At 42.6% G+C, this 12511-nt stretch overlaps 1 protein-coding gene across 1 annotated transcript in view; it reads right to left on the minus strand.

The window, feature by feature from the left end:
* Window positions 1-558: 558 nt before the first annotated feature.
* The window catches only part of LOC309523963 (uncharacterized protein), a 41084-nt gene continuing 29131 nt past the window's right edge, over window positions 559-12511 (minus strand). Inside the window, exons 2-4 of the mRNA XM_082208274.1 lie at window positions 4803-4858; window positions 2609-4512; window positions 559-1480 (exon numbers count right to left, since the gene is read on the minus strand). Of these exons, the coding sequence (XP_082064400.1) occupies window positions 1311-1480; window positions 2609-3620 (1182 nt within the window). The 5' untranslated portion in view covers window positions 3621-4512; window positions 4803-4858 and the 3' untranslated portion in view covers window positions 559-1310. The remainder of the gene's footprint in view (window positions 1481-2608; window positions 4513-4802; window positions 4859-12511) is intronic.

Raw genomic sequence — 12511 nt, forward strand, 5'->3', positions numbered from 1 at the left:
GGGGGTTGTTGGGATTGTTAATGCTGTTATTTATGCTGTTATTTATGTTTTTTGTATTTTATTTTAGATGTTATTATTTATGTGGAAATTGTTTCAATTTGGTTGTTTATTTTTATTTTTTCATTGTTTATGACTAGTTTTGTTATACTTTTAATTATGCATTTTTTTTCCAAGTAGTAAGCTGCCTTGAGCATGGTTTTAAACTGTGGAAGGGCAGCATACAAACCTGTATGTGTGTATCTTGGCACAGTATCAGATTGGCAACCAGTGCAGATCTCTGAGCACTGAGTGTTATATGCTAACAAGGCATATAGATGAGTTATTTTGTCATTTTTTACATTAATATATTTACCCTTGTTCTAAACTAATAATTGCTCACTGTCTACATTTTACTACACAAAGTATTGTTGCATGTATAAGTTCTCTTCACATTATATTTACCTTATATGGAAATAGATGTTGACTGGAATCTTGTTTTATTTAATTTTTTTAGCTCAGTGATTAAGCCCACCTGGAGGAGGAAATGTGATGTATACTGGAACTACGTCAGAATGTTGATTTATGGGTGGATTCTTCTTCTATCAAGATTCGAATATATGCATGTTCATTAAGAAAAAGATCACTCCTGTAATTTTCATGGTTGTTTAGATTTCTAACTGTATAATGGTTACACTGCATTTCGCTATTTTATCACCACCCTCCTTGTTGTGTTGACAGGGCCTCCTGTCAGCAATCATGTTGCAGCATTCTGCACAAAATGCAGCTTCCGGCTCAAGTGCGAGGGAATCCAGGTGGAAATTGCTGAAATGTCCGGGAACTAAAAAGAAGCTCAGCAACTTTTGTGTCTGGATTTTCACTTTTTGAAGTATTGCAATCGTACCTTAGGGAACGGGCTGGTTACGGGGCCTCAATATGTAACAACCACCACAAGACAGATAATAAAAATAAAAGAAAGAAAGCAAATGACAAAATTAAACGTCATCAGTTGAAACAGCAGAGTGGAAATTTCATTTCCAATGTGCAGCCCCCCCCCCCACTCAAGGCTTATCCACACTTCCACTTTTCCCATGTTTTCTTCTGTTTATCCCACCATTTCCCCCCCTGGAAAACCACTAAATTGGAACAAACATCTTTTAGGTTTTCTGTGGTCTGGCATTTGTTCCAATTCAGTGTTAAACAGTGGGTTTCCCCAGTGGAAATAGCAGGGCAAAAGGAAAACCTCTTGGACCAGTGAATAGAAAGCACTGGATAAGTAGAAGTGTGGACAAACCCTTATATTGCAAATTATTAAAGCATCTAAGAGAAACAAACTAAGGCTTGGCACAGGCCCCCAGCTCCTCCTCTTCTGGTGGATCTTTCTTGTCAGTGGAGAAGGGGGGGAGGTATGGATCTGGCTTTTCTTCTCCTTCCTCTTCCTCTTCCTCTTCGTATTCGTCTTCATATTCGTCTTCGTATTCGTATTCGTCTTCCTCTTCTATCCCTTCAGAAACAAACAAACAAACAAAATTTCATTAAAAGTAAAAGTCTCTTTCAGAGGCTAAGAAACTCTGTCACCTGTTTGGTTCTTTGAAAACTGTTCCAGATGGATTTCTCTGGAAATGCCGCTATGTGATCAAGTAGCATTTGCTAATCCAGCATGCTGGGTGTTGGCTTGGAATCAGGCCATTTCTATAATGACATCTTGATTGTGTGATTCTCTCCACCGGAGATGCAGAATGCCCCAAATTTGATATGATTCTAGGTTAAACCTCTTTCTTCTCCCAGGCGTTTGGTGAATGAAATGTAGGCTATTCAGAGCCTGCAGATTTGCTGAAATGCTGCTGTTGTCTGTAATAGTTTTATAATTGATTGATAACATCATATCTACATCTATATAGCAGCTGCCCTATACATGTAACTGCAATTCGTTTTAAAGTGTTTTTAATATAGAAATTTTTAAGTTGTCGTAACACACCCTGGGACTTTATGGTGGGTGGAAAGGTAAGAAATTAAATTAATAGTATTAATTTGTTTATATTAATTAATATTACTATTAATATTATATACTAATATAATAATATTATAAAACTAATATACTAATATTACTACTGGTGGTCTCTATCTGAGACCAGGCAGCCCTTCTTACAAGAGCCATTTCTTTTCTGAATAAGCCTGGTATGTCAGATTAAAGAACAGTGATGCCTGATTCCATATGAAATATCTCTGTGCATTTCACACCATCAGCCTCACAGCTAATTGCCAGGCTACTATTATTACAGTCTAATTACCCAGATTTGGGCACACACTGCGAGACTTCCCTTATTCCCTCCAAGCTTTGCCCGTTCGGCTTGCTGGCACCCCATTTTCCAACACCGGTTCATTCATCATCTTTTGGCACTTGTGAACCTCTCGCATGACTTCCCTTGGCAAGATAGCAGTTCTCTTTTTGCGGCCAATTTTGTTACAGTGCCAGCACCTCAATGGCACATTATCCCTCAACCCTTTGCCATTGCCAATTACCTGGGTTTTTCAACCAAGTTTAGGAACTCCTCTAACCAATCTAAAACATTAGCTGCACAGTCAGGCTGTCCCACATTCCCATTTGCAGTAGAAAAGGATGTGTACTTACCCTCAAAGACTTCCTGCAAGAAAGCTTTTCCTCTTCCTTTTCTGGTCTCGGCAAGAAATGTTTCTATCTCTTTGGTGAATTCTATGGCTTCCTGCAGGTTCTTTGGGCGCGGCACCTTCCAGCTGCCCTCCATATCACTCTGCCTTTCCTTTGCCAGTGCATCCTCTGTTTCCTTTTTGCCCTCCTGGTATGCTATTTCTGCAAGAGTCTTCAAGTCCTCAGCAAAGTCTGGAGGGATCACTAGTTTCTTCTTCCTGTTACTCCTGAAATGGGCCCTGGCTAGCTCAGCACGGTGCCCTGGTCTAAATTGCCGACTTAAGGCTTTCACCAGATCAGGATAGCTCTGCCTTTTCTCTGATGGGAGATGCTGCAGGATTTCCTGAGCTGACCCACTAAGACTGGCTGCTAGGAATTCCCCCCTTTGTTTTTCATCCCAGCCATTTACTTGGGAGATTGTTTCAAACTCTGAAAGATAAGCTTCCAAGGGAGTCTTGCCATCATACAGAGAGAGCCTCTTGAATTCATCAGCTACACCTGCCTGCCCCTTAGGGGGGGTCTTCTTGCGCACACTTGCTGGTTGCTGGTTTCTCACCAAGTCACTTGCTCCACGGGTGTGTTGGCACTCTTCCTTCACAATTTGCAGTTTCATTTCCAGTGCCTGTAATCCTTTATAAATATCTTCATTTTCATATCTATTGGCTACTTCCAAGTCAGCCAAAGCATTTTGGGTTCTGGATATTGCCTTAAACGCCTTATAGTCCAGGTTGGTCAGTTTGCCATCTACTTCCTCAATTCTCTTCCTGGAGTCCCTTGCCTGGGCTTTTAGGTCACTTTTCACCTCTTGCAGCTGTTTATCCATGAAGTCTTTGATACCCTGATAAGAGGCATCCATTTTCTCTTCAAGACTGCTTTTAAGCTGCCTCAGCATTTGTTGCTGGTCTTCCATTTGCTGCTGCTTCTGCTGGAATAGCAACTTCATTTGATCCTGGAGTGTTGCCATTTCTCCCTCCATTTCGACTCAGGCACAACTCACTCACAGTTGTTCCTGCAGGAAAAACACCAGTGCTGCACACCAGCCCAATCTCCCAGCAGTGAGCGAGTCCAGGGGTTCCAGGCACTTGTCCGGAGTTCAGTTTCCTTGGAATGATGGTCGGCAGAGAGCGTGGTGTCTTTAGGCTATATGGTTTTATTTACACATATAAACAACATGAGCATAGGATAGAATGGCTCACAACATTAACAGCCCTAAAGATCCTGCTTCTCCTATAGTTTTGGACTGAGCATAAAGCAAGTATGTCTCTGTCTTTGGTTTGCTTCCAGCTCAGCTCTCTCTATCTCTCTCTCTGTCTGTCTCTCTCTCACACACTGGCTTTTGCTCTCTTATCCAGCAGCTAGAAAAGGGATGGAGGAAAGGCCCACCCAGTAGCCTTGAAGTCACCATTGCCTAATTGTAGCAACCTAGCTAATATTTTTGAGATGCTGCTGAGGACATTTAATCCACCAGCCAAGGTCGCTGATTTGCAAAGAAGATTGTCTGATTGGTTCAGCAACCACCTCCCTTAATGACAATGTCAACATCTCTTAGAACCAGATATCCAACAGCTGGCAACACCGGAGGCATTGGGTAGCTTAGATGCTGCATCACCTGAGTACCAAGGTTGAGCGTGGGAGGGTGGATAAACGGGACTTTCCAAAGGGCAGAAAAGCTAACCTTGTAAAAATAATAACTTTCCACTTTGCCTTATTGTTTCTTTCTGGACGGTGCTGGAAAAGAAGTGAACAATTGATCTTCTGGGGGCTCCTTTTAATTTTAGTGGAACTTATGGAAGAGAATTCTTCAGTGGATTGGGTCTTCTGTTCCTTAATGCAGAATGGCTCAGTATTCAAATCTAGAGTCGCATGCTCTGCCAGTGAAAAAAAAAGTTGGGTGATCAAAGGGCAGGGGGAGGTAGGAGATCTTGTTCATCATGGCAAGGAACAAAAAATTAAAGTTACAAAAACAAATAAACTTCAAAGCTGCAGGTGATGTCAAGTGCCTCTTTTCAATAAATGCACATTTATGGTCAAATATATTTGTAAAAGGGAAATAAAGGGAACACCCTAATAATGTAGACTATGAAAAGCTGTAAATGCCCTCATGTTATTAAAGAAACTATTTGACATCATGGGAGACTATTTTGAGTATGTTTCTCACCCTGAGGAGCTCAACAGATGTCTGGGTTAAAACAGGAGGCATGTTCCAATGTTGCCCTGCAAAAAAGATTCACTTTTAGAAAGGGAAAAAGTAGGAATGGCTTATTCTTATGGGATGCCCCCCCATGTCTTTGTATGAATCACTGTTCTAGGTTCTTTCTCAAAATTAAATGGAGACCTGATCAGAGCCGTGACTCATACCAAGATACATCAGACACACTCCTCTGAGGGCAACTCATTCTGCCATATCACTGCCATAGGAGGCAACTCTTAGGGGCCGAGGGGTAATCAGCCCGCCCAATAAAGCATTTAAGCGTGACACACACACCCGCAAGGTGATGGGAATTGCCTTCAAACGGTGTGCGTGCACAAAATTATGTACTCAATTATATGAGGCAAACCTTACATGGGCACCCCAAATATTTTATTCAAGTTGGCACCCCTGATCACTGCATTGGGATTGATCAAAGGAATACATTCCACTCCGTGAATATATTTGACATAATTTATCCTGTCCCACCAGGTTAGGCAGTGAGGAGAGAACTGTGAGTCATTCAGAGAGATAGCAGGAGTAGTTGGTGGCAGACAGAATCATAGAACTGTTGAGTTGGAAGGGACCACAAGGGTCATATAGTCTAACTCCTGCAATGCAGAAATCACAGCGTTTCCAGGAGCAGCTGAGGGTGCACTGCTGCCACACAGTTTGAGCATCTCACCATGAAAGGAAGTGATTCATGTTCTTTGAAAGGATTACGGATGAAGACAAGCATTCCCAACAGAGAGGAAGATGTTGTTGTATGGACAGTTGGTTTCCTTAGTCCCATCATCAGTTCTAGCCATGCAGTTAGCACAGGCATAGGCAAACTCGGCCCTCCATATGTTTTGGGACTACAACTCCCATGATCCCTAGCTAACAGGACCAGTGGTCAGGGATGATGGGAACTGTAGTCCCAAAACATCTGGAGGGCCAAGTTTGCCTATGCCTGGGTTAACACTTTTGCCAGTTAAGAGTGCTGACCCTTTTGTGTGGTGAAGGAGATGGTGAATGCAGCTACACTTACTACACACCTGAAACAACATGTGGTATGCCACATGGGGAAATGTCCACACAATGGCCAAAGGATTATGATTCCGATTCTCTTAAAAAAGAAGGAAAGAGAGAGATCAGATGACTCGGGTCACCACCTCTCCCACCTCTCTGATTGCAAAGGGAAGAGCAGATTAAGTGGCTGTTCCCTTAACACAGCACTTAGCATCTTAAATCATGGTTTCACTTTGTGATCTTAGTAGAGTTGTACTGGTCTGGGTTCCCCGGGGTTGAAGGTCCAGTACTATTTCTGCAGCAAGGTCCATGTTTCCAAAATCCTTGAACTGCCCAGTCATCAAGGCAGTTTTAGCCACTGATAAGTCTTTTCAGCCTTGGTGCTGATGGGGGCCAATCAGAGCAAAATGAAGTAAGGCACCACCATGGAGGATTGGCTCCTAATATCCCTTTAGAGAAGGCACATGGAAAGAGCACTGGGAAGTTGTTGTTTTGTGTGCTCCAAAGCTAAGCATCTTGGGACACTGAAAACACAAGGTGCTTCTATTTCAGGAGTAGGCTGTGCAAGATACTGCAGCACTCCAAATTGTTTGCCCATGTACAGTCATACCTCGGGTTACAGATGCTTCGGGTTCTGCGATTTCGGGCTGCACACCGTTCCAAACCCGGAAGTACCAGAGTTGGTTACTTCTATACCAGCTGCACTGGCTCCCGGCGGAGTACAGGATCAGGTTTAAGGTGCTGGTTTTAACCTTTAAAGCCCTTCACGGCCTAGGACCCTCGTACCTACGGGACCGCCTCTCCTGGTATGTCCCACAGAGGAACTTATGATCTTCAAACAAAAACATCTTGAAGGTCCCAGGCCACAGAGAGGTTAGGCTGGCCTCAACTAGAGCCAGGGCTTTTTCAGCTGTGGCTCCGATCTGGTGGAACGCTCTGCCACAAGAGATTAGGGCCCTGCGGGACTTGACATCTTTCCGCAGGGCCTGCAAAACACTGCTGTTCCGCCAAGCCTTTGGCCAGGGCACAGCCTGACTCCCTCCTTTGGCAATCTTCACAGAACTCTACCCAATGGTTGCCATCAATTTGATCTGAAGTAATTTTTTAATGAAATGATTTTAAAATGTTGTCTTATTTTATTGTTGTTGGCCACCCTGAGCCCGGCTTCAGCTGGGGAGGGCAGGATATAAATTTTAAAAAAATATTATTATTTTTCTGGGTTTCGGCACTTGCGCATGTGCAGAACTGCTAAATCGTGCTTTGTGCATGCACAGAGGCACTGAATTGCGACCCACACGTGCGCGCACGTGGTGCTGCAGGTTGCGAACATGCTTCCCATATGGATCACGTTTGCAACCCAAGCGTCCACTGTATTTGCACAGAGAATAGTAGCTCTAGCTGAAAAGCAACAAATGGAGATCTGAACTACTCATTGCAATGAACTTATTATTATTATTACTACTACTACTACTACTACTACTACTACTATTATTACTATTATTACTATTAAATTACAAGATTATTGAGTTAAGTTAGAAGGTTGAATAGAGATATCAGATGGCACAATGGGTCAGTGTGTCTGGCTGTCAACCAAAAGGTTGGTGATTCAAGCCCACCCAGGGATGGCTGTGGACAGGATTCCTGCATTCAGGGGGTGGTGACTCTCAGGGTCCCTTCAATCTCTACAATTCTATTATTCTATGAATAATCTTAGAAGGCTAAAGGAGGCATGGCTGTGACAATCATTAAAGGACCTTGCACTTCTGAATTTGCCACTTACAGGTTGTAACAATGATTAAGGCCACAATGCTAGCTAGTGCTAACCATTGGTATTGTTTGTTTCTGAACCAGACCATTGGTGGCATTGCTAGTGCAGTACAGTGGTACCTCAGGCTAAGAACTTAATCCGTTCTGGAGGTCTGTTCTTAACCTGAAACTGTTCTTAACCTGAAGCACCACTTTAACTAATGGGGCCTCCTGCTGCCGCTGTGCCGCCGCTGCGCGATTTCTGTTCTCATCCTGAAGCAAAGTTCTTAACCTGAGGTACTATTTCTGAGTTAGTGGAGTCTGTAACCTGAAGCGTATGTAACCCAAGGTACCACTATACATCCTTCACTATAACCACACAAATGGGCAGTGTGTATATTATACCAGCAGTGTCCATGGCAATAGTCATAGGATCACAGCAACTATCCAAACCAATGGATTCAAATTCCAAAAAAGGAGCTTCTGATTAAACATTAGAAAGAACTTTCTTAAAGTAACAGCTGTTTGACAGTGGAATGGTCTCCCTCGGAAGGTGGTGGACTCTCCTTCATTGGAAGTTTTTAAACAGAAATTGGATGCTCATCTGTCAGAGCTGTGATTCCTGCATTGCAGGGGGTTGGACTAGATGACCCTTGGTGTTCCTTTCAACTCTACAATTCTATGCTTCTGTGTGAAGCTGTCCTGATCCTGTGGTGTGTGTTTTTTCTCATTAAGAGAGATGCAAGTGGACTTTGCCAGTTTCCTCCTCTGCTCATAGTTCAGTTTGAAAATAAAGAACAATGATTTGTGACTTCAAATGATTTGCAAGGTGACCTTATGGAAAATCTTAGAGAAAGGCCTTCAGAATCTTTCTTTCTTTCTTTTTTCTTTCTGGCTGGAAAAGCCTATTCACAATCAACACATAGTTACAGCATGCCAAAGGGCTTGGCGTTCACTTTGTGCATATCCAGATTGACACGACAGACTTTCCTCCAACTCGTAAGCAAACCAGGTCATCTATGGAGTTCAGTCGTTTGCTTAGCAATATATATTATGCAGAAGAAAGCTGCCAAAAAATTGTCCAGAAGTAGGAATGTACTTTTCAGCTTTTGGGGCAAGGGGCAGAGCAGGGGAATCCACGTGAGAGGGCGGATCAAATGCTGGTCAGCAGTTTTTGACCTTCAACCTTCACTTTGCTTTATCCTGAGCCAAAGGCATGCAAGCAGGATTGCATGATAGGCTGCTTGCCTGATGGCTGAAATTGTCTGAATCACAGCCTCCCACTGCTAAAAAAGCAAATGTTATTTTAAGAAAAGGCTGCAGATCTGCCCTAGAACAGGAAAGTGCAGTGAAAGATACCACAGCATCACTTGCTCTGTCAAGAGCAGGATCTTGGCTGGTGAATGTCAGACCCCAGTGGGGTCTCGAGCTGCCTGGCCACATGATTTTGGTGCTTCTGCCTTCTAAGAAAAGCCTGGAACACAAAGCATGTTCAGGCATTTGAGCCTGAATGCATGAACTATGTATCCGTCAGGGCTGGCCCACTCACAAGGCAAGGTGAGTCAACCGCCTCATTAACCCTTTTGCTCTGGCACTGATTCCTCTCTATCAGCAACTACACCATCACCAGCAATTTGTTATTGTCCACTAAGGTGGAAATGTACTCATGTGCCTAGGTTTGGCCCTAACCAATAAGTAACTACATTAAAATAATGTTTTAGATCCACATTCTATGGAAGGGCCACTGAGATGAAGAACCCACATGATCCTAAATTTGATTTATCATTCAGTCATATTAATTTTGATTTCAGCAACAAGCAAGCAGGATCCAAATGCTATAAATCATGGAGAGAGAAGTCATACCAGCATTTATCTGCTAAATAAAATACCAAGATTAATAAATCACATGTTGTTGTTTTAATTTCTGGGAGGGGGGAAGGGGACTGCTTCTAATACAAAACGCAATTCCACTGGGACTGTCCCTGCCAAATCAAATACGTGTATGAAGCTGGGAAATATTCTGCCTGCCAGACCCCCAGTCCAAAAGAGCTTTATAGAAGTAGAAATACGAAGGAGGAGGAAGAACATTTGCCCTCTCTCCCCCACTCCCCAAACCAGGGGATGTTAGGCATCAGAAAACAGGATGTTCTCTTCCCAATGATCTTCACCACAAAAATGAGAAATAACAGTATTGAATAATGAGAACTGACTTGATGTATTCCACAGAGAGCAGAGGGGGGAAGTCAGTGAGCTCACTGTCCTGCACTTGCAGAGATGTTACGGTGCACTCTGCACTAGCTCAGTGGACTGACTGCTTTAGAACGTAAAAACCCACGTCTGGACCAGTTGCCAGGATTTTCCATGCAAAAAGCAGAATGGGGATTGGTTGTCAGGATTTAATTCTCCCCTCTCCAAGGATTTGATTTCTTTTAAGTAAAATATATGTTATCATTTAATAACAGCAGCAGCAACTGAGAAGGGATCCAAAGGCCATCTGTTCCAACTCCTTCTTCCCCCTTTGCAGCATTAACTGGCATTGATAATGTTATGTTGCTACTTGTAATGTTCTCAAAGAATAAGGAAATAACATTGGAGGCACATATTATAGTGGCGGAAAGATATATGCACCAAGTATGTATCAGAGGATTGCCAAAGCATGTGCCATCAGGACGCAACATCATCTAAGCTGGAAGTCAGGTCATTCATTATTTAGTCTAGAAATCCCCAGCATCACTTTCTCATGCATGCACTCTTGGGTTGGGGCAACTAGTTAAAATGTTTTGAATATTTTTAAATGGTACTAATTTTGGTTCCTCTGTTTTGTTTTTGCTGGGTTGATGTTGGTTAAATGTTTAGTTTGGGTTGGCAGTTATTTTAATTTGTGTATAACTGTAAGCTGTTTATTATTGTTATTGTTGTTGTTGGTTTCTATTGATTTATTGGTTTGTTTGTTGCTCATATAGGATATTTTGTTTTTTAATGTTTGATGCTTTGTTGTGTTTTTATATACAGTCATACCTTGGAAGTCGAACGAAATTACTAAGAGAGCTCTTTTCCTCCTTCAGAGATGCAGTTTGCAGAGTTGCCTGTGAAGAGCGATTGACTGCTAAACCACTCTGTAGCTCTGTGAGGGGAATACAGGACTTTTAGTACCCTTAACAAACTACATTTCCCAGCATTCTTTGAGGAGAGCCATGACAGTTTAAAGTGGTATCAGAGTGCTTTAAATGTATGATATGAATGTGGCCTTACTCAGCATCCAGCCTGATGAAGAGTTTTGGGACCTCAGAAGCTTGCTCACAACTTTGTAACACTTTGGTCAGTCCTAATAAAGGTGTTTAAAAAACAAATAAACACACCCAGCTGCTGCCACCCTTGACTGCAACTAGAGATGGCTTTGATAGTGCAATGAATCCAATAGTAGCCACACACACACATGCACCCTACAGGCCCACACACCTTTCCACATGGCTGCTCTCTCACCCACACAGATTAGTCAAAAGACGCCGGCCCTTGCCAAGCCTAACAGATTAGAACAAATCTGACATTTTTAGGCTAAACCATTTAGAAGATATGACAGGCCAGAAAACATTCAATGCAAGAAGAGGGAAATGCTCAGAAGGTGAGATCATTTCTGTCTCCTCAAAGACTCCTCTGATTTGCCTCAAACTTTCTATCGGGTAGAATTGGTACTGTTCAGGCCACATTTAAAAACACAGGCATACAACCATTGTCAAGCTGACAAATAGAGATAGATCTCAGATGTAGCTGCAGAGACACAATTCTCTCTTGTTTTATATTATAAACCAAAATAGGCAATACCGAGTAACCAAGCCCCCCACCAGCCTTTCCTTCTGTTTTGGGTTTTGCTGCACTTTTGCCCACTGGCTGGAACCTAATGATTTCTGTATCACCTTTATCTTCAAAGCACACCTTGAGAAAGAGAAAAATCTAGAACTGCCCATTAGTCTTTATGGGATCCAACCAGTGATGCAAGTTGCGAAAGATTTCCTGTTTACCAAATTTATGAACTAAAACTCCACAGCTTTATCACATGTCCCTGGAGTGAAATTTATGCCCCGCTGCTTTCCCAGGAAAAACCACCCTTGAACGCTTAATCGGAGCAAACAGAAATCTGTGTTTTCCCCAGAGTGCCCAATTTATCTTGAAATAGTGGGTTTTCCATTGGGAAGGAGCTACACAAGGAGGAAACCCTCAGACCAGTGCCTAGGAAGCATGGGTTAGGCACAGTGCAAGCTGAAATGTGGGCGAGCCCTCAGTTACGGTTGTATTTATTTCAACCAGGGGAGAGGAGTGGAACTTGTGAGATTTTTTGCCTTGTGTGCCAGAATAACATGGCAGTAAAATTTGTATGGTATAGTTTACATATATGCATTGTTTCATAATCTGTATTTATGTTTGCCTTATCATACTCTCAACCTAACTTTTAGGATGCTTTAAAACTGTTTTTAATAGGTTTATTATTATTATTATTATTATTATTATTATTATTATTATTATGCTTGTAACCCTGGGCTCCTTTGGAGGGCATGCAGGATATAAATTTATTTAAGAAAGAAATCCCAATTTCATCCATATATAGGGGGGAATTATCAACCATTTCTAATCTTCCTATGCACATAATTCTGCCTTCTCTAGATTTGATGCATTGATGCTCTAGACCAGTGCCATGGTCAGATCACTTCCTGGTGCAACTGGACTTCTCCGCGACCCTTCCCCTCTGCAGGGAGGTGGGACCAATTCGGATGGTGTGCCCCCGCCACTTAATGGATCCAAATGGTTTCCAGAGATGGTAGGAAATGGTAGGAGATGCTTTATTCCATGTTGATGGACTTTCAGCTGATTCCCTGGTGGTCCGCTGGAATGCGGAGTTAACCAGGGCTATCGACTGTCTGGTTCCG

Source organism: Podarcis vaucheri (assembly GCF_965113315.1).
Source record: "Podarcis vaucheri genome assembly, chromosome: Z".
NCBI lineage: Eukaryota > Metazoa > Chordata > Lepidosauria > Squamata > Lacertidae > Podarcis > Podarcis vaucheri.